General features: G+C 46.1%; 1 protein-coding gene across 2 annotated transcripts; it reads left to right on the forward strand.

The window, feature by feature from the left end:
• The first annotated feature begins 2,814 nt into the window (after positions 1-2,814).
• On the forward strand, positions 2,815-19,347 carry LOC134485020 (sperm motility kinase Y-like). 2 transcript variants are annotated; one of them, XR_010062917.1, is made up of 4 exons: positions 2,815-3,373; positions 4,433-6,025; positions 6,741-17,262; positions 18,352-19,347. XR_010062917.1 is itself a non-coding variant. In XM_063280842.1 (3 exons), the coding sequence occupies exon 2, from the start codon at positions 4,912-4,914 to the stop codon at positions 5,980-5,982; it is 1,071 nt and encodes a 356-aa protein (XP_063136912.1). In that variant the 5' UTR covers positions 2,815-3,373; positions 4,433-4,911; the 3' UTR covers positions 5,983-6,025; positions 6,741-19,347. The 2 variants fall into 2 exon arrangements, 1 of the variants encoding a protein (XP_063136912.1); XM_063280842.1 differs by having other exon boundaries at positions 6,741-19,347.
• Positions 19,348-22,998: the final 3,651 nt, after the last annotated feature.

A 22,998-nucleotide genomic window follows, 5' to 3' on the forward strand; every position in this document is an offset into this window, starting at 1 on the left:
TTAAGTACAAATGTAAACAAGCATCTCCATGGAAAATCAACAGCCCTGTTAATCTGGTAATACTTATAGGATAAGTCCAGGGGTGCTGGATACTGAAATCACAGAAGAAGCCAACACAAACTCAAACCGTTTAGTCTATAGGAATAAAAATACCAAAGAAGCCAAAATTGGTAACGATATGGAGCAAACGCTCACTCACTCAGCAGATAAAATTACACCTATCCCTTACTCACAGACCTACTTCATAAACAGTGTACATTCTGCTGGTACCTACTCAACACAATCCTAAATGCTGCAATCAAACCAAATGGTTTCTTACTTTGTTGAGTATGACTTAAAAACACTGAAGTACTCTGCAGGAGGTTAATGGAAACTTCTCAGGGCCTGGGGAAGTTGGCTGAGGGAGTACAGATTAACAAAGCAACACAACCCAATTTCCCCACCAGCAAGCAGAAACCGGCCTGATGTCAGTTGCCAATTCCTGAGGGTTTAGGACAAGCCTACAGACTGGAAGGACTGAGGTAGGTGAGATTAAAGTACAGTTACACTGAATGCTCACTTGAGGAATGGGAATGGTAGCAACTGGAAAGTGCTCTGTGTGTGTGTGTGTGTGTGTGTGTGTGTGTGTGTGTGTGTGTGTGTGTGTTCCATGCATGTGTTTCTGTGTGAGTGTGGTTGGGTTGTTGCTGTTGTGTGCTTAATTTGAGACAGAGTGTTACCACAAACTGAAGCTGTCCTAAAACTCACCCTGTACACAAGGGTGGTTTGGACAGTAAAGAGACCTTCTCTCTCATGAAAGGGGGATTAATGATGTGTAGCACAAGCTATGTGTGAATGTAAATTTCAAAATCTGAAGATTTTATAAATCTCCTTTGGCTTGCTTTAACAATGCTGGTGATTATAGTAATACATGGTACACTGAGGACAGAACAGAATATATAGTGTGAGCTTTTGAGATGGTTCAGAGGTGAAAGGAATAGCTGATGATCTGAGTTTAGTTCCAGAGGCACTGTTAATAATCAAACACAAATGTAGCCGACTTTTATCCTGTGTAAAAATCAGTCAGGGCATCCAGTCATCTAAAGTCTGGAAGCTGGGGAAGGGAACATGGAAAATGAATATCCTAGTAAGATCACCATTGGAAGGGGAAGCCCTGGGTCCTGCTAAGACTGAACCCCCAGTGAACTAGATTGTTGGGAGGAGGGCGACAAGGGGGGGGGAGGATGGCGAGGAGGGAAGGGGATGTTTGCACGGAAACTGGGAAAGGGAATACTGGAAATGTATATAAAAAATACTCAAGTTAATATATATATATACACACACACACACACTGAGGTCAACCCTAGATAGGGCATAGAGCAATCCACACATCATGGGATTCAACGGGGCGTTTTATGAAAGAGCTATTTCCCAGGAGCACACCTGTGTGTCAAGGCCTCCCTTCCAGCTTGGCCTTTGGAATCTCCAGTGCTAAACACTGTCTCTTCCTTTGCAGAAGTGAAACATAATAAAAATTCACACTTCACAGTACAGTGAATAGCAGTAATCACGAAAGGTGTAAATAGAACCGATGAGTACCAGAGTATGTGGATTGATGTTATATTAAATGTGTTTGGATGCCGTGCAGTATCCTCTTCCATGTTCCTACATACTGAGCAACGACCCTGTACAATTTCTCTCTAGACAGAACCATCTGGAATTCACACACTGAGGGACTTATGCCCTGGAGTGGCAGCTACAGGTAGGACTTGTGCAACCATGTCACGAAGCGAAGAGACAGAGATGCATGGATTAAATGGAGAGAAGCAGATTGGAATGGTGGAGAGGCTAACCTGCCAACAACTCCAAACCCCCAGCAGGATGACAATGGAGAACAGCGAGCAGTTTCCCAGCCAGCCTCACTCTCCATAGCCAGACTTCTTCCAGTCCTTCCATTTTCCCAAGGAAAGAAAAGTTCAAAAAGCAGGGACAGGGAAAGAAAAACTGCTCTACTCCCAGGAGCCAAGGGCAAACCCCCTGGCACCTCCCTGTCTGAGCCCATAAGCAGCCACAGCCCAGTCCTGGGATCATCTCTAGAGGCTCAGGGACCCAGGCAGATGAGCCCTTGAATCACAAAGGGTTCCTCTACAGCATTCTTTGGGTGTCAGTCCTGAGTCCCTGAGCCTGAGGTGCTCTGCACAGCTATTCAGAGAAGCCTTCTCCTGATCTCTGTACAAAGATCTCTGTGTTGGATGTCAGAGGAGAGTGTCCACCCAGCATGGGTTGGGGCTCTGGCCCTCTAATCTGTTGGTCCATGTTAAATTCTCCACAGAGAAAGCTTATGAGCTTTGCTGATGCATCCATTAGGCGTTTGTGGGATTCAAACTCAAGTCTCTGCCTAGTCCTGCAGCTTTGTTTCAGGTGTTTGATGATAACGTAGAGCCTTTCTGAGGACTTATGAGAACAGTGTCCTCTTGATGGGTCAGTTTAGAAACAGCTTTGTCTTTAAAAATGAAAACTATACCATCAGTTTGAGGCTAATCCTTCAGAATTCAAAGATAACGTGACACCCTGAGTGTAGACATGAGGACTTTAAAGCAGGATGCAGAGTAAACATTCAAAACAGAGAACTATGGACAGCTAAACATCTTACAGGGTTTTATTTCTAACAGCCTAAAGTCTTTTCATAGCCCATAGAAGCCACGGTCTCAGAGTCCTTCCCAACCATGTTGACAGGTCCTGTTGTGACCTCATGAGGAGCGATTGTGAGGCGGCCCAGCAAACACATATTAAGCTGTTGCCAGGCCTGGAATTCTTTGAGTGCTTTGAGAGGAGGTGTGGAGTGGAGCCCTCTGCGACTTGGTTGTATCCAGTGAGCTGTGTGTGGTTGTATCGAATTTTACTGTACTGTGTATATGTGTATGTATCAGTGTGTGTAAGAGAGTGTGTGTTGACAGATTGGCCTGTGTGTGAGTGCGTGTACACTTTTGCCTGTGTGTTTGTCAGTATATGTAGGAGTGTGTGAGTTTACAGGTTTGTATGTGTGTATGTGTTTGTATGTGTGTATGTCTTCTTGTGTGTATGTATATCCCTGTGTGTATGTGTGTATGTGTCTGACGTGTGTTTTTCCAGCTTTGCTTGTGTGTAAGTATGCGTGTTTTGTGTGAATCTGGGTGTTTGTAAGAGTTTGTGTGAGTATAAGTTCACTTCTGTGTATTTCTGTGTGTGTGCCTGTGTGTGTGCCTGTGCCTGTGTGAGTGCCCGTGTGTGTGTGAGTGTGTGTGTGTCTGTGTGTGCACGTGCCCATCCCCCTTTGCCCCTTGTATCTATATTACCTGCACCTCAGTGCAAGAGAGTGTAGAGGCCAGAAGTCACCCCGGCTGCTGTTCCTGAGGTAGGTTCTCAACCTTATTTTCAAGACAGGCTCTCTCACTGGCCTGCAGCTGCCCAAGTATCTGGGCTGGCTGACCAGTCGCTCCCAGGCATTTGGTATGCCAACCCCATAATATCAGTTTAAAGGCCTATGGAGATGGCTGGCTGCCTATTTCTTGATTGATTGATTGATTTTTGGATGACTTCAAGAGAAAGAATTAGGTCACATATTGCCACGCCACTGGCTATTTCCTTATTGGGGTTTTGTTTTTTGTTTTATTTATTTATTTATTTATTATGGATTGCTGGTTTCATTTTTTAGTGGTTTTTATGTTCTCACATGCTATATTACTGCTTTGATTATTTACGGTTCTGCAGTCGGATGATTAACTCTATCTCCATTTTCAATGTCCTGCGGTTTCATCCTTTTACATTATTCCTGTTTCTCTATTTATTGAGTACAAGCAATCATTGGCTTAGACTTGATACAAATTTGCCCTTTGTGACACTTTGACTCTTCGGCCTTTGTTTAAGGTTTACTGTTCACTGATATTTAACTGCCTTATTCCTTGTGGTTGGTTAATTTTAATTTTCAGTATTTTGCTCTGGAGAGTTGTGGATTTTTGTGGATCACTAGGTACTGAAATTCAATGGAGTTTTCCCTTAAGTGTTGGCTTTTTACATTTGTTTGTTTTGTCTTATACTCAGTCTTTCTCCTCTCGTTTCTTTCATCTGTTTTTTTTCTTCAATGAACATCTATTCATAGTATTGACCAACTTTGGCCGCCCAATCCTATTGTAGTATGACAATTTTATTTTCATCATTGCATTTAGTATGTGTGTGCTCTTGGCTTTTTCTTTTGGGGTTGGTTATTTGGGTGGCTTTTACCTATGACTCTTCATATTTTCCCCTTAACTTTTTCATAATTTTGCTCTATTTTTCTAGTCTAGGTTTTACTTTGTCTTTGTTTGTTTTTTTTTCTTTTTCTTTTGTTTGTTTCTTTTAGGTACCACAAGTGTAATTTTAGCTCCTATATTGCTCCATCTTTTTCATTATTTGATTCCATTTTTGTTATTTTTAGGTAGCATTAGTACTGATAAAATGCCTACAGAGACTGAGGAGGAGTTACCAACCCCTACACCCGAGCCCAGTATCTCTGAGGAGGGCAACTTCCATTCCCAATACCAAGTACTGGGGACAATTGGGCAAGGGGGCAACGCCAAAGTCCTCCTGGCCCACCACCGGCTCACAGGAACCCCGGTGGCTGTCAAAGTTCTGCGAAAGGACAAGCAGTGGTTCCAGCCAGCCATGATGGAAGCAAACATAATGAGAAAGATCAACCACCCCAACATAGTGTCTCTCATACAAGTTATTGAAAAGGAAACGAGAATATACCTCATAATGGAGCTGGTGGAAGGCCAAGAACTCTACCAGTACATCAGAGAGTCAGGGCACATAGAGGAGGATGAGGCCCGGCAAATATTTGAACAGATATTGTCAGCAGTGAGCTACTGCCATTGAAAGGGGATTGTTCACCGAGACCTCAAACTGGACAATATAATGATTGATAAAAACAAAAAGGTCAAAGTCATCGACTTTGGGCTTAGCACCCAATTTCAACCTGGAAAAATGCTAAACCACCACTGCGGCACGTACTCCTTTGGTTCCCCTGAACTCCTCCTTGGCCATCGGTATGACGGGCCGAAGAATGATATGTGGATTATAGGAGTGGTCTTGTACTGTATGGTAGCGGGAAAGCTCCCATTTGATTCAGTGATCATCCAAGAACTGCAAAGACAAGTAGTGGCAGGGGTATATCCTGCTCCCTGTGGGGTTTCAAAAGAACTGGAGGACCTCCTTAGTAAATTACTGAGGGTAAATCCCAACTTTAGACCAACAGCAAGAAAGGCGATGAAACACCCTTGGTTCAAAGAACACTGGAACGGATTGATAGGTCCCTATGAAGAACTGCTTCCCCTCACACCAGACCCGGCCATTTTGGATGCCATGAAAAGCATTGGATTCCAAGCCTCTGTAGTAAAACACTCTTTAAAACAAAGAAAATATAATGAGGAAATGGCAACTTATTTCTTTCTACAAAAGCAGGCTCTCCAGGCGGATGGCTGCACAGCCCAGGCACAGCAAGTGAGTCCCGTTGCAGCCCCATTCCCTAGCCTTGATCCTGCTGCTGCTTTTAGATTAGAACCAAAGAGGAGTGGAAGCCTGCCAGTCCTTGGCACCTTGCGGGTGTCATCCTCCCATGGTCACGTATCTCACTATGGCCAGAATGCTCATCCAAAACGAGGCAAAAGATCCACTGTGGCTGGTCGTCTCAGGCCTCTACCGATGACACCAACACAAGACCACTATCACAAATGTGCCGTGAGTGTCCCATGCATTCAAACAACAAGCATCTTCAGTGAGAAGAGTAGCAATAAGGAAATCAAAGAAGACAACCCACTCTCCCACAGAGCCCCATTTGAGGATAAGCCCATCCCCAGCAGGGTCCAGCACAGAGGTTTTAAGGGGTGGACCAGGAATATAGCAAATGCCCTGATAAAGCTGTGTTGCTGCATGCCAAGGAGAAAGAAACCTCGCCTGGGGCAGAACAGAATCTCCCCCCAGAAATGAGCCACAGGCAGAGTCCAGAGAACAAGCAGCAGGCATAGCCCAGGTACCTTTGTGCTTTGTCCTTTTCAGTTTGCTCTATGCTGGTCCTTCCTCTTGTCTCTGGTTTCCATTTTCCCCACAATTCTTACCTTGTATCTGCTCTAAGTTCTTTATGAGGTTTCCCCAACACTCAAGCCTTCTCCCTCTTCTTGATTTCTCCTCTTTCCAGCAGGGACCCAATAGGATTGATGAGTTCCACACTCTACAGAGTTTTCTAGTTGGCCCATCCCTTCAGATGGACTCCAGCTCCCCCTTAGGCCAATAGCTCCCACAGGGTGAGGACAAGAGGTTCATGGGCTCATGGACTCCTCCAGGGGCTACTGATCTTTTCACATGTGGTCATCAATCACAAGTGCTGCAGAACAGAGTCTTATGTTTTCAAATGTAACATCCCATTCCATTAAGCCTCAAAACTAATTAACAAGGTTTGTCATTGAATAAGTATCAACAACCTAGTTTGTGGGTTATTGTTGATGGTCAGAATCCTGCATGCATGCATATTGTTTTGCATACTGGTATTTTTTTTTGTTGCTAAGACCTAGTGATCTATTGAATTTTATAGGTAGTAGTTCTAAATGGTTTCTTTCAAAGACCTCAACTGAGAAGTAGAAAAAAGAAGTTATAATATAGTAAGGCAAATCAAAGCCCCAAATGGTAAGCTAAGAATTCTACCTCACTGTCTTTTTTGCTTGGAATAAATTGTCTTGTCTATTTCACAGTGTCATCTGGAAATTCTTTCATGTCCTCAGTATAAACAGTAGGTGATTTCAGACACATGGCAATGGAAAAGACATGAGCAGAAACTACAGCAGCAACAGGAGTAGCAACAATACCAGAAGCAGCATTAGGCACAGCAGCAGCAGGAGGAGAAGAATGAGGAGGGTAGGAGGAGGAGGAGGAGGAGGAAGATGAAGAGAGGAGGAGAAAGTAGAGGAGGAGGAGTAAGAGAAGGAAGAGGAGGAGAAAGAGTAGGACGAAGAGCAGGGGGAATATTTTGATTCCCTGTCCCCGTGAGAATTGCTGATGACTACTTCTGGACACAGATATCATGCTGAGAACTGTTTATCAAAATGATTTAACAGAATATTAATTTTCATAGAAGACATGTCAATGTTCCTAAGGGCATGCAGCCCTGGAAAAGAGAGCAAGATGGCAGAGGCAAGCAGTGTGGAATGTTCTTACTGAGGAAGACCTTCTCAAAGCTGATGATGTAATAGGTATGAAGGAGCATTTCATGGGAGTCACGGTCCCATGCCCCTGTGTCAGGGCACACAGAGCTCCTAGCCTTGCATCCTGCGTGAGAGGGGTCCTGGAATATTCCCTGATCCTAACAGGGTCCTGGATTGCATGGTTCCCCCTCAGTTATGGTCCTCCCTGTGCCTCATGGGGTACGCAGCTTCTATGGGCTGAATTTATATCAGTGATTAACTGGAGCTGGACCACAACCACACCACAGGCAAGCCCTGGGCACTGAGGACATTAAGAGCAGCAGACAACATCTCCTCCACTGCTTCTGACTCTGCTCCACAAGCCAAGGCAGCTCCCACACAGCAGGCATCCAGCCTAACTCCCAGCAGGGAGAGTGTGAGATGTCTGTGGATGAGCCCACAGGGACTACAGGATTCTGTGGGAAGACATCTGGTAGCTTCTGGAGCAGCTGCAGCAGCCAGGACACATGAACTACAGTGGAGGTGAGCTATAGGAACAGGTAGCAAAGAGCCTGATCTGGCCAATGCTGATCTGAATCCCTGGGTGCAGGCTGGAATGGTCACTCAGGGCTATTAGAGTGAAGGCCAGCCAAGGGCATACAATGTGTCACTAACATTCTCAAAGTCTTGTCCAGGAAATAAACCACTGGCCTTGACCACTAAAGTTGAGTGCAGACTCATGGGCTACAGGATAGCAGATTGAACTGAGTCTGAATTCCCATGAGTATGACCTCTGGCTGCTCCCTAGGCTCAGTATAGATGAGCATGAGAAGGCACCATTGCTGAGTTTGCAGGAGTAGCAGAGAGCTCGGAATACATGACCCACTCCTAACCCAGACTGGAGCCACTCTGGGGAGGAGATGGCATCATTTGAGAGATGGGCTTATGCGGGACACTGTGCTCTGGTTTGTGGCACATACAGCTCCTGTCTTTCTTGCTGACAGTTCAGATCCTCAGCTGGCCTCATCACGGACAGTCCCATGAGGAGTGGGTGTTTGTTTCCTGCTTCACAGTTAGGGCAGGAACAAGCCCAGACGCAGTGAGTAAGGACAGTGCTTCTGTCTTGACCCAGCTTCCTTGTCCTCTCCCCTCCCCCAACTCATATCAGGAGCCACCCAGAGACCTTCATAGGAGTGTGGGTCATGTTAATCGGAATGCACAGCTGGAGATTAAATTCTGGGTAAGGTCTCCATACAGCCCTGGTGGCTCCCACACCCTGCCTACCTAAGTTTTCCAACTGAGTCCTCAGGGTCGTGGAGAATCTTCTACAGGCTGCCATGAAGATACAGCCAGTTTCTTGGTAACATTGTGTTTAGCAGAGGTTCTCTGCTTCAGGCACAGAGCCTTCCAGTGAGAGGGTTTGCTGAGTAGCACACCAGGACCAGAAAAGTGTAGAGCCCTCCAGTGGTAGACATGAAGTACTGCAGGAGTTTATTTCCTGATTTCTTCACATCTACCTTGTTCTAAAGGCTTTTTGTCAGACACATAGGGACCTAAGAAACTTGAGTTTGCAACCCCATAGGGAACCCAGGACACTAAACCATCAGCCATGTTAAACGTCGGCAGAGGACAGTCTGGGATCTGTGTTTGTAGAATGGATCTAGAGTAGAATGAAGACTGATTGACCAGCCAGTCAAGGAGAGTTAGGGACAGTTAGAGACTTGGAGGAGAGCATGAGCGGCAGACACAGCAGAGTCCAGGCCAACAGTGGAACCAGTTCATTTAATAGAGACGCATATGCCCTCCCAAAAGGCTATCAGCTTAAGGCACTGCACTGAAGACCTGACCCAATAACATGCCCAATTTACCCATCACCCACCTGTGGCTTGTGTATGGTCCTCAGGTTATATCCTAAAGTCCATCATGGCTGAAAGGCAGAAGTTTGCACATCATTGCAATGTGGAGGCTACTCTCTGCTGATGGGACCCACACACTCTGTGAAAAAGTTTGCTTAAGTGAAAGTTGGCCGTCCTTGAACTCTCTGGTCTTCCAGGGTAGTTTGTGTTGACCACATGCAGAGTCATTCCTGAAAAACATAAGTGCCAAAATTCAACAATAGGGAGAGAATCCTGTGCCAGATGGAATCCCTCAGGCCAGTGCGGATTCAGAGACATCCTATGCCATGGCATGGAGGCTCCCAAGGACTTCTAGGATCAATGTGATCCACACAAGAGCCCACAGTCCATCCTGGGAGAACATTAAAGTATCTGGAATTATCAGGGACCCTAAGGTAGGTTCGTCAGTATATGGAGGTGATGCATGGTGGGATGCTTGGAGGATACAGCCTAAGACAACGTAGAGGAAAGTATGTTATGAGAGCTAAGACAGAGCAACCACACAGTCTGAGAACAAGTTTGCTTAAGTGAAATTTGGCCGTCCTTGAACTCTCTGTTCTTCCAGGGTAGGATGGCCTATTGGGCCCAGCACAGAGCGACTATGCCAGAATTACAATGGTCTGTAATAGAGATGGAGAAGGTGTCAGGATGGGACTTGGGCAGTGGATGGAGCTCTATGACTGCAAAGCCTGCCTAGGCTCCAAGGACCCAGAGCTGGCTGCTGCAGGAAGTCCTAGATCACAACTCTGCAGTTCCTCTTCCCAGGTCTTGCTTTTAACTACTGGACCCAACACAAAGCCTCCCTTGCAGGCTTACCAGAGCATGAAAATGAAATGGCCACCTCCTGTAACAAGAAAGACTTCTAGAAGAGGAAGGAGACATCAATACATTCACAAAACCTTCAACTCGAAATCTGTCTTGCCAATAAGTGTGCAGGGATAAAGGTAAAGCAGATATTGAGGGACCAACCAATCAATGACTGACACAAAGTGAGATCTGTCTCATGTGACAGACACAACCTCTGACGCTATTTATGATATTCTTTCTGATTTACTTGCAGACAGAAAAGTAGCACACCTGTCTCCAGAGGCTTCACTCAGCAGCTGAAAGCCACAGCCAATCCTCAGATGGAGCTCGGGAAGTCTTGTGGAAGAGTGGGGGAGAGTGCCAAGCAAACTGGTAGGGTTAAAACACTACAAGAAGTCCCCTACCGTCAGATACCTTGGACCATGGAGTATGCTAGAGCCTGTGCAACCAACCCCAGAGCCGGGTTATTTATCTGCCGTTGGTCTCCATGTGGGTCATCTGACAAGTAGATCCAGGACTGTCTGTTTGTGTTGCCTGCATTGGATCTGTTCCCCATACCCGGACTGCCTGATTGTAAATCTGTGGGGCAGAATGTGCTCGGTCCACCTGGGACTAGAAGTCCCGGGGTGGTGTGGTACCCAAGGGACTCTCCCCTTGTCCAAAGAGAAGGGAGAGCATTATGGTAGAAAGGATTTTAAGGTGGGACTGGGAAGGGAAGAGGGAGAGTGACTGGGATCAGGATGTAACCTGAATAAAGAAGAAATTATTGGAACTAAAAAAGTTAGCCTGGAAAATGGAAAGATTGGTAAGTTGCTAAGAGCACTGAATGCTCTTCCAGAGGTCCTAAGTTCAAATCCCAGCAAACATGGAGGATCACAAATGTCTCTAATGACATCTGATGCCCTCTCTGGTCTTTCTAAATACAGCTACCCTGTACGTATGTATAACAAATGAATGAATGAATAAATAAATAAATAAACAAATAAATAAATAAATAAATAAATAAATAAATAAATAAATAAATAAATAAATAAATTTTACCCTGTCTTAGTTATCAGGCAATGAATAAAATGTCGAGAAAATGTTCAAACCCATGTCATGGATTGCCTGGATCTTTTAGATCTGCAGGAAACATCTCAAGGAAGAACAAGAGAGGGTGGAGAAGAATGGGGAAGGGTTTGATCCCTGAAGTTCCTCAGTGTCCACTATCACAGCACTTGTCTTTGGGAGGTGACATCTTTCACTCTTCCAGACTGTCTCACCAATCAGAATTACAAGCTCTGTGGATTAACCTGTAAAAAGGACAGTTGCTCTTGGGCCAATATGTAGGTTCCTGACCTCTCAGCAAGCTGACGGCTGACTTTTGAGGTCTCTGGAGGGTGAGCAAAATGAAGACACACAGAGTAGCCTCAGGTTGAGTCAGCCAGGCCCAGGGGGGCTCAGTGGTGTCTCTCAGATTCCCAGGCCCTCCCTGAGATTGAACACTCTACACAGTGTAAGAGGATTAGGGGATAACCAGGAAATGCAGTTGCTCAGGTGGCTGACTCTGTAGGAGGGAAATAAATCACAGTGGGAAGCTTCAGGACAGTCAGGTGACCTGAGCCCTCCACAGAGTCTAAGTCCAGACTCACGGACATTCATCTGTCCACAAGTCTCCTAAACACAGGCCTTGTCTGACCTGCAGTCCAGAGTATGTTATCGTACAGTGTCCCTTAGAGAGAGGACATACTTTCCAGTTAGGCCTCTTCTGTGTCACACTGAGACTGGGTTTGTTGTACAGGTGATGCAGATGGGGACTGGACACAAGTGGCAGTCTATCACAGATCATGCAATAAGTAAATACATAAATAAATAAATAAATAAATAAATAAATAAATAAATACCCACTTCTCACTGCCTGCAATCCTCATTGTCACCACAAGGTAGAGCTGCTTTGACCTTCTCAGAAAGAAAAGCTGACTTCCCTCAGGGAAATGGATGGATGGATGGATGGATGGATGGATGGATGGATAAACAGATAAGTGAATTGACTTAATCAGTTTCTTCCAGTCCTACTTTTCTGAGCTAAACACCTTGGACATGGCTGCTGCAATTGCTTGTTCTACATTTCTGCTTTCCTTGGCTGTTCATTGAAGGGAGCCCCCTTAGAATCTGCTAATCTAAATAAAGGCCCATCTGTGGAATGTATAGCTTCTCAGTTAGGAGCTGAGGGATTCTTGGAAGGACTTCCCGAAATCCCCTCTGGGGCAGTTGCCAGTGTCCTCTACTTCAGACAGCAGCTGCATGAAGCAAACACACACCTGTCTGAACATTCCAGCTTGGGTGCACGTCACAGTGCACCTGCCCCAGGGTCCCTGTCAGTTGCACATGCCACAGGGCCACTACTACAAGATCCCTTCCCCAGGACTCCTGCCCCATTGCATCTCCCCCAGGATCCCTGCTCTGTTGTAACTGAACCAGGGTCCCTGCCCTGTTGTTCCTGGCTCAGGGTTCCTACTCAGTTTTACCTGCCCCAACGACCCTGTCCCACTGCACCAGCCTCAGGGATCCTGTCCCATTGTGCCCACCATGCTGCACTTTCCTGAGAGTACCTACTAACTGTCCCGAGGTAGCATTTTTCAAAATCTAATTCAAAGATCTTGCCAGTCAGAACCCATTGTCTTTGGTAACACCAAGTAGATATTTGCAGGGCTTCCTCACCTACACTTAATCAATCCCTTCTCTCAGTTGTCCATGTGGAAGCAAAGAAACTAGCAGCAGAACATGGATTATTCATCCAGGATATCAGCACCCCTAGAATTCTCATGAGATGGGCTGCTGTGACTGTGACACACGGGTGGCAGGGAGGCTTTGATACTGAACAAGCCCAGAGTGCTGACCCTGCTCACATGTGTGCCAGCACCTTAGCCTACCTCTAGATGTCCTAAACTCTGAGAGGAGGAAGGAGATCTTCCTACATAGAAGCTGTTCTCTGAATCTCTGCTGGCCAAGGTCAAGCCAGAGTGTTTGAACATGCCAGTTCCAGCCCCTGAGGGTTCTCTGCCTGCCTGGTGTTTTGTTGTGCTTTACGTATGGCACGGTGAAGATGTGGTCCATACTAGGAATATCTTTGTAGACAACTGCCCTGGGTTCCCATGCTAAAATTCAATTAGGGACTGACAGGGAACTAAATACCAACAAGACAGTGCCAAGTCTATGAGTTCCAAAATCAAGAGCAAATGGGGCCTTGATGGTATCCTGTGCTGATCTGACAGGAGTCAGCACACACAATTCTCCTGCACATCCAATGCCCCTTGGAAAAATCCTCTGTCAAGGGTAAGTGATGCCTCATGAGAATGAACTGTCAGCATAGGACAAGACACTTGGGACTACTGTCCTGAACTCACCAGTCTCAGAAGAATGGGCTTTGAAAAGTTTTCAGAACACAGGATAGGGGTGTGTAAGCAAGTGCAGGTAATCCTTGGGAAACACATAGTTCCTGAGGAGGTTCTGAGAGCTGTTGGATCCAATCCTGGAAAAGGCAGCATTGTGTTCAGGGGGGTAAGAAAGCAGGAGCCTGCTGATGTTTTCACAGTATTGCATGGGAACAGTAACAATGCCCTTAGGAGCAGGATGTCCTAGCACTCTCAGATCAAGCAGACAGCCTAGAGCCTATTAGGCCCATATCCCAAGAGAATGCCGCTCATGTGTGAAGCTTCTATAGCCAGGAAGCTGAAGCAGGGAACATCGACATTGTCTCAGTTAGGGGTTTACTGCTGAGAACAGACACACCATGACCAATGCAGCTCTTATGAGGACAACATTAATGGACACAGGATTGCAGGTTCAGAGACTCAGTCCAGTATCATCAAGCTCGGAGCATGGCAGCATCCAGGCAGTCATGGTGCCAGAGTAAGTGAGAGGTCTACATATTCATCTGAAGGCTGCTTGGGGAAGATTGGCTTGCATGTGGATAGGAAAAGGGTTTTAAAGCCCATGCCCACAGTGACACACCTACTTTAACAAGACCACGCCTCCTAATATTGCCACTCCCTGAGCTAAGCATACACAAACCATCATAGACATATTGCAGGAGGGTGGTACTGTTCTATCAGAGAGAAGCCTCTGCTCCCGTTAATATACTCAACCCTGGATAGGGCCCAGAGCCCTCCACGCATCCTGGGACTCAGGGAGGCATCCTATGAAAGAGCTTTTTCCTAGAAGGACACATGGGTGTTAAGGCCTCCCTTCCAGCCATGCCGTAGGGAGTGTCCAATGCTAAACTCTGTCTCTTTGCAGAAGTGAAACAATAAAAATTCACCCTTCACAGTACAGTGAGTAGCAAAAATGGTGAAAGGTGTAAATAGAACCAATTTGTACCTGAGCATGAGGATTGGTTTTATATGAAATGTGGGTGGGTGCAGTGCAGTATCCTCCTGCATGTACCCATATGTTCAGTAACTACCCTGTTCGATGCTGCTTTTCACAGAACCATCTGGAATCCATTCACTGAGGGACTCCATCCCTGGACTGGAAGCTACAGGTGGGACTTTTGTATCCAGGTGTCCCAGCCCTGGGACAGGGATGCATGGATAAAGTGGGGAGAAGCAGACTGGAATGGTGCAGAGGTTATCCTGCCAACAACCCCAAGCCCCCAGCTGCATGAAAATGTAGAATAGCGAGCAGTTTCCCAGACAGCCTCACTCCCCATAGACAGACTTCTTCCAGTCCCTCCTTATGCCAAGGGAAAGAAAAGCAAAAAAAAGCAGGAGCACGGAAAGAAAAATTGCACTACTCCCAGGAGCCAAGGACAAGCCCCCTCCCATCCTCTGATCTGACCCCATAACCATCCACAGCCAAGTCCTGGGCTCATCTCTAGAGGCACAGGGACCCAGGCAGATGAGCCCTTGAATCACAATCGGCTCCTCAAAAGCATCCTATGGGTGTCAGTCCTGAGTCCATGAATCGGAGGTGCTCTGCACAGCTATTCAGAGAAGCCTTCTCTTGATCTCTGTCAAAGATCTCTGTGTTGGATGTCAGAGGAGAGTGTCCACCCAGTATCAGTTCTGGGAATGTGGCCCTCTAATATGTTAGCCCATGTGAACCTCCCCACAGAGCGCCACCTCTCCTTGTGCAACTCCTCCTTGATTAGCTTCTATAGGAAGATATTTAGAGTCCCTTGCACGAGGCAGGGAAAATGGCACACAGCTGAGGGTGGTAGACAAAGCTGGGAACACATCAAATATTGAGTTGGTGTGAGGCTCCCTAAGCCATGCTTGGGCCGGTCTGTGCCAGCGATCCCATAAGTCCCTTTGATTCTCCACATGTACACAGCAAGAACCAATTGCCAGGCCTACCCTCTGCCCAGAGCAAAGGGAGATTGGGACTTGGATTCCAACCTTGGCCATTATTGTAATACCTGACCTTGTAACCCTTGCTCCCTTTGGGGCTCAACAGCCCCCCTCAAATGTAGACAGCAATGTCTAGATCATGTTCACAGCTTTTCTTGCCTGAAACTGTGCTGTGTTTGATACTACAAACCAGGAAGTAGGGACTTGAACTTGAGATCACTGACTCAGGCTAGGGAGGACTCCAGGACACCTGAGCTCAGCTGCAAAGGCAGAAGCTGAACCACAGTGAGCAGAGGTGGCACATTTTCCTGTTTCTTTCCTTTTCTGCTCTCAGGTCTTTCAATGAACTCCACAGATGAGGATCTTTCCTCCTAGGCTGAGTGTCTGCAGCCATGAGGGTCCTCTCCAGGGGATTCAAAACCCCAGAAGAGTCTTCAGAAGGAAAGCGCTACACACTGCTCTGCCCCAAGCACTCTGAAAAACAGAGACCCTTTCTGGGCTTGGGCCAGTCAGTGCTCAATAGTTAGCTTCTGGCTGCACTGGCTGCTCACAAATAACACAGCTGCCTGGGTCCTGTGACCTGGCTCTCACAGACTGTGATTGAGAATTTATTTCAACTGTGTCAGCACAGCCACTCTGTTCCTTCTGGTCCCAGGTTGCACAGAGCTCCTTGTCCTCATACACGCCTGTTCCATCACTGGAACTTAATATTTAAAGTGAGCCCTACACTCAGGATGTACTTGGTTTTCTATACATTATGCCAACCTCTGTGTGAGAGGAAGTGTCTGCATGTGTATGCATACCCCCTTATGTGCCTAGGTGTCCATGCATACCACTACCCCATGTCCTGTCAGGGGCCATCCTCTGGACAGGTCCTCACGCCTGCATGTCAGACCACCTGTCTTCAAGCCCCAACCCCTCCCCACTCCACAGATGCTGAGCTTGTGGGCTTTGCTGATGCATCCAACATTGATGGGGGTTTTGGGGATTCAAACTCAAGTCCTCACCCTTGGGAGGCAAGTGCTCTGCCTATCCCTGCAGCTTTGTCTCAGGTGTTTGATGATAACCTAGAGCTTTTCTAAGGATTTATGAGAACAGTGTCATCTTGATGGGTCAGTTTAGAAACACAGCTTTGTCTTTTTTCATTTTTTAAAATCTGTACCATCAGTTTGAGGCTAATCATTCAGAATTCAAAGAAAAAGTGACACAGCGAGCATAGAAATGAGGACTTTAAAGCAGGAGGCACAGCAAATATTCAAAACAGAGAACTGAGGAGAGGTAAACATCTTACAGGCTTTGATTTCTAAAAGCCTAAAGTCTCTTCATAGCCCACAGAAGCCAGAGCCTTGAAGCCCTTCCCAACCATGTCATGACAGGTCCTATTGTGACCTCATGAGGAGCGACTGTGAGGAGGTCCAGCCAACAGATATTAAGCTGTAGCCAGGCCTGGATTTCTTTGAGTGCTTTGAGAGGAGGTGTGGAGTGGAGCCCTCTGGGACTTGGTTGTATCTAGTGAGCTGTGTGTGGTTGTATCAGATTTTACTGTACTGTGTATATGTGTATGTGTCTATGTGTGTACGAGATGTGTGTTGACAGATTTGCTTGTGTGTGACTGTGTGTACACTTTTGCCCGTGTTTGTCAGTATATGTAGGAGTGTGTGAGTTTACAGGTTTGTTTGTGTGTATGTGTTTGTATGTGTGTACGTTTTCTTGTGCATGTGTGTGTCCCTGTGTGTATGTTTGTGTGTGTCTGTGATGTGCGTTTTTATTGGTGTGCTTGTGTATAAATATGTGTGTACCTGTTCATATGTGATTGGGGTTTGTGTGAATCTGGGTGTTTGTAAGAGTTTGTCTGTGTGAGTATAAGTACACTTTTGTGTATTTCTGTGTGTGCTTCTGTGTGTGCCTATGTGTGTGTGTGTGTGTGTGTGTGTGTGTGTGTGTGTGTGTGTGTGTACACACGTTCCCATCCCCTTTTGCCCCTTCATGTATCTATATTACCTTCACCTCAGTGCAAGAGAGTGTAGAGGCCAGAAGTCAGCCCGGGCTCCTGTTCCTAAGGTAGGTCATCAACCTCATTTTCAAGACAGGCTCTCTCACTGGCCTGCAGCTGCCCAAGTACCTGTGTTGGCTGACCAGTGGCTCCCAGGATTTTGATATGCCAACCCCATAATATCAGATTAAAGGCCTACGTAGACGGCTGCCTGCTCATTTATGGTTTGATTTTTTTTTTCTGTCTTTAAGAGATAGAATTAGGCCATATATTCCCAAGACCACTGGCTATTTCCTTATTGTGGTTTTGATCTTTCTTTCTTTCTTTCTTTCTTTCTTTCTTTCTTTCTTTCTCTCTTTCTTCCTTTCTTTCTTTATTATGGATTGCTGGTTTCATTTTTTGGTGGTGGTTTTTATGTTCTCACATGCTATATTACTGCTTTGATTATATACATTTGTGCAGTCGGATGATTCACTCTATCTCCATTTTCAATGTCCTGTGGTTTCATCCTTTTACATTATTCCTGTTTCTCTATTTATTGAGTACAAGCAATCATTGGCTTGGACTTGATACAAATTTGCCCTTTGTGACACTTTGACTCTTCGGCCTTTGTTTAAGGTTTACTGTTCACTGATATTTAACTGCCTTATTCCTTGTGGTTGGTTAATTTTAATTTTCAGTATTTTGCTCTGGAGAGTTGTGGAGATTTGTGGATCACTAGGTCCTGAAATTCAATGGAGTTTCCCTTAAGTGTTGGCTTTTTACATTTCTTTGTTTTGTCTTATACTATTTGTTTCTCCTCTCGTTTCTTTCATCTGACCTTTTTCTTCAAACTACATCCATTCACAGTATTGATCAGCTTTGGCTGCCCAATCCTATTGTAGTATGACAATTTTTATTTTCATCATTGCATTTAGTATGTGTGTGCTCTTGGCTTTCTCTTTTGGGGTTGATTATTTGGGTGGCTTTTACTTATGATTCTTCATATTTTCCCCCTTTTCATAATTTTATTCTATTTTTCTAGTCTAGTCTTTTATTTGTTTTTATTTTTTTCTTTTTGTTTCATTTGTTTCTTTTAGGTTCCACATGTGTAATTTTAGTTCCTGAATTGCTCCATCTTTTTCATTATTTGATTCCAGTTTTTTTGTTATTTTTAGGTAGCATTAGTACTGATAAAATGCCTACAGAGATTGAGAAGGTTTTACCCCCTCCTAGGCCCGATCCAAGTATCTCTCAGGAGGGAACCTTTCATTCCCAATATAAAGTACTGAAGACTATTGGAAAAGGAAGCCATGCCAAGGTCCTCCTGGCCCACCACCAGCTCACAGGAACCCCAGTGGCGGTCAAAGTTCTCCGAAAGAACAAGCAGTGGTTCCGGCCAGTCATGACAGAAGCAAACATAATGAGAAAGATCAACCACCCCAACATTGTTTCTCTCTTACAAGTCATTGAAAACAAAACTAGAATATACCTCATAATGGAGCTGGTGGAAGGCCAACAACTCTACCAGTACATCAGAGAGTCAGGGCACATAGAGGAGGATGAGGCCCGGCAAATATTTGAAAAGATATTGTCAGCAGTGAGCTACTGCCATGGAAAGGGGATTGTTCACCGAGACCTGAAAGTGGACAATATAATGATCGATAAAAACAAAAAGGTCAAAGTCATCGACTTTCAGCTTAGCACCGAAACACAACCTGGACATATGCTAAACCAGCACTGCGGTGCGTACTCTTTTGGTTCCCCGTAACTCTTCCTTGGACTTCTGTATGACGGGATGAAGAATGACATGTGGACAATAGGAGTGGTCTTGTATTATATGGTAGTGGGAAAGCTTCCATTTGATTCAGTGATCATCCAAGAATTACAAATACAAGTTGTTGCAGGGGTGTATCCTGCCCCCTGTGGGGTTTTAGAAGAACTGGAGAACCTCCTTAGTCAATTACTAACAGTAAATCCAATGTATAGACCAACAGCCAGCGAGGTGATGAAACACGCCTGGTTCAAAGAACACGGGAAGGGGTTCACAGGTCGTTGTGAAGAACTGCTTCCCCTCAGGTCAGACCCTGAAATTTTGGGTGCGATGAAATGCATGGGATTTCAAGCCTCTGTAATAAAATACTCCCTAATAAAAAGAAAATATGATGAGGAAATGGCAACTTATTACTTCCTACAACAGCAGGCCCTCCCGGGGTATGGCTGCACAGCCCAGGCACAGCAAGTGCGTCCCATTGCAGCCCCATTTCCTAGCCTTGATCCTGCAGGTGCTTTTAGATTACAAAGAAAGAGGAGTGGAAGCCTGCCAGTCCTTGACACCTTGCAGGTGTCATTCTCCCATGGTCAAATATCTCAGTATGGCCAGAAGGCTCATCCAAAAGGAGGAAGAAGGTCTACTGTGCCTGGTCCTCTCAGGGCACTACCACTATCACAAATGTGCCATGAGTGTCCCATGCATTCAAACAACAAGCATCTTCAGTGAGAAGAGTAGCAACAAGGAAATAAAAGAAGATAATCTACTCTCCCACAGAGCCCCATTAGAGGATAAGCCCATCTCCAGCAGGGTCCGGCACAGAGGTTTTAAGGTGTGGACCATGAATATAGCAAATGCCCTGATTAATCTTTGTTGCTGCTTGCCAAGGAGAAAGAAACCTCGCCTGGGGCAGAACAGCATCTCACCGGAGAAATGAGCCACAGGGAGAGTCCAGAGAACAAGCAGCAGGCATAGCCCAGGTATCTTTGTGCTTTGTCCTTTCCAGTTTGCTCTATGCTCCTCCTTCCTCTTGTCTCTGGTTTCCATTTTCCCCACAATTCTTACCTTGTATCTTCTCTAAGTTCTTTATGAGGTTTCCCCAACACCAAGCCTCCTGCCTCTTCTTGATTTCTCCTCTTCCCAGCAGGGACCCAATATGAATGATGAGTTCCCCACTCTACAGAGTTGTCTTGTTGACCCATCCCTTCAGATGGACTCCATCCCCCCCTTAGGCCAATAGCTCCCACAGGGTGAGGACTAGAGGTTCATGGGATCTTGCACTCTTCCATGGGCTACTGGTCCTAGCACATGTGGTCATCAATTCCAAGTGCTGCAGAACAGAGTCTTATCTTTTCAAATGTGACGTCCCATTCCATTAAGCCTTAAAATTAATAACAAGGTTTGTCATTGAATAAGTATCAACAACCTAGTTTGTGGGTTATTGTTGATGGTCAGAATCCTGGATGCATGCATAGTTTTTTGCATACTGATTTTTTTTGTTCCTAAGGCCTACTGATTGGTAACATTTCTAAATGATTTCTTTCAAAAATCTTAACTGAGAAGTAGAAGAGAAGAAGTAATAAAATAATAAAGCAATCAAAGCTCCAAATGGTAATCTAAGTATTCTACCTCATATTTTTTTTGCTTAGAATAAATTCTTTTTTTCTTTCACAGTGCCATCTTGAAATTCTGTCATATCCTGTGTATAAACAGGTGGTGATTTCAGACACATGGCCAATGAAAAGACACCAGCAGTAGCTACAGCACCAACAGGAGTAACAGCAATAGCACCAGCAGCATTAGCAGTAGCAGAAGGAGGAAGAGGAGGAGGAGGAGGAGGAGGAGGAGGAGGAGGAGGAGGAGGAGGCAGAACAGGAGGAGGAGGCAGAGCAGGAGGAGGAGGAGAAAAATCTGGAGGAGAAGGAATAGGAAAAGTGGAATAGGAGGAGAAGAAGGAGGAGGAGAAGGAGGAGAAGGAGGAGGAGGAGGAGTAGGAGGAGGAGTAGGCAGAGCAGGAGGAGGAGGCAGAGCAGGAGGAGGAGGAGAAAAATCTGGAGGAGAAGGAATAGGAGAAGTGGAATAGGAGGAGAAGAAGGAGGAGGAGAAGGAGGAGGAGGGGGAGGAGGAGGAGGAGGAAGAGGAGGAGGACTTTGCTTCCCTGTCCTGGGATAATTGCTGAATGACTTCTTTTGGAGACAGATACTATGCTGAGCAATGTTTATGAAACAAATTATCAGAATATTAACCATTCATAGAAGACATGTCAATATTCCTGAAGAGGATCACCCCTGGAAGACAGAGTTAGATGGCAGTGCAAGCTGTGCGGAAAGTCCTTAATGAGGACGACTTTCTCAAAGCTGATGATGTAATAGTTCTGAAGGAGCATTTTGTGGGAGTCAGGGTCCCATCTACCTCTGTCTGGGCACACAGAGCTCCTGGCCTTGCATCCTGCCTGAGAGGTGACCTGGATTATTGGCTTCCCTGGTCCACACAGGGTCCTGGATTGCTTGGTAGACCCTCATTCCTGGTCTACCCTGTGCCCCATGGTGTTTGCAGCTTCTATGGGCTGAATTTAATCAGTGATTCACTGGAGCTGGATCTGAACCCAAACCACAGGGAAGCCCTGGGCACTGAGGACAATAAGAGCAACAGACAACATCTCCTCCACTGCTTCTCTCTCTGCTCCACAAGGCAAGGCAGCTCTCACACAGCAGGCATCCAGCCTAACTCCCAGCAGGGAGAGTGTGAGATGTCTATGGATGAGCCCACATTACAGTACGATTCTGTGGGAAGACATCTGGTAGCTTCTGGTGCAGCTGCAGCAGTCAGGACACATGGAACTACAGTGGAGGTGAGCTATAGGACCAGGTAGCAAAGAGTCTGATCTGGCCAATGCTGATCTGAATCCCTGGGTGCTCAGGGCTACACTGAATGCCAGTCATGGGCATGCAACGTGTCACTAACACTGTGTGTGACCACATTCTGAAAGTTTTGTCCAGAAAAAAAAAGTGGTCTTGAGCACTGAGTTTCAGTCCCGACTCATGGGGTACAGGATAGCAGATTGACCTGAGTATGAAATCGCATGAGTATGCCCTCTGGCTGCTCCCTGGGCTCAGGATAGATGGGCCCTGAGAAGGCACCATTCATGGGTCTGCAGGAGTAGGGGAGGTCTTGGCATTCATGAGGCACTCCTAACCCTTACTTGAGCCACTCTGGGGAGGAGATGGCATCATTTGTGAGATGGGCTTATGTGGGACACTATGCTTTGATGTATGGCACAGACAGCTACTCCTTGCTGACTGTTCAGACCCACAGCTGGCCTCATCTCAGACAGTCCCATGAGGAGTGGTGTTTGGTTCCTGCTTCACAGTTAGGGCAGGAAAACACCTAGGATACGATGGGCCACTGCAGTGAGTACAGGCCATGTGCCTGTCTTGTCCTTGCTTACTTGTTTTTTCCTCTTCCTCCTCCTCCTCCCCCTCCTTCTTCTCTTACTCTTCTTCTTCCTCCTTCTCCTTCTCCTCCTCCTCCTCCTTCTCCTCCTCTTACTCCACCTAATTTCAGGAACCACCCAGAGACCTTCACAGGAGTGTAGTTCATGCTAATCAGAATGCAGGGCTGGAGATCAAATTCTGGGTAAGGTCTCCATCCAGCCCTGGTTGCTCCCCCACACACCCTGCCTACCTGAGATTTCCAAATTGTGTTCTCAGGGTCGTGGAGAATCCTCTACAGTTAGCCCTGCCGATACAGCCAGTTTCTTGGGAACACTGGGTTTAGCAGGAGTCCTCTCCATCAGGCTCAGAACCTTAGAGTGAGTGAGAGGGCTTGCTGAGTGGCACACTAAGACCAGAAAGGTGTAGAGCCCTCCAGTGGTAGTCATGAAGTACTGCAGGAGTTTATTTCCTGATTTCTTCACCTCTACCTTGTTCTAAAGCCTTTTCAGGGACCCCTAGGGACCTAAGAAACTTGACTTTGGACCCCCATAGCGCAACAGAGAGACTAAAGCAGCAGCCCTGTGAAACTTCTGCAGAGGACAGTGTGGGCTCTGTGTTGT

The sequence above is a fragment of the Rattus norvegicus genome, chromosome 1, assembly GCF_036323735.1.
Source record: "Rattus norvegicus strain BN/NHsdMcwi chromosome 1, GRCr8, whole genome shotgun sequence".
Lineage (NCBI taxonomy): Eukaryota > Metazoa > Chordata > Mammalia > Rodentia > Muridae > Rattus > Rattus norvegicus.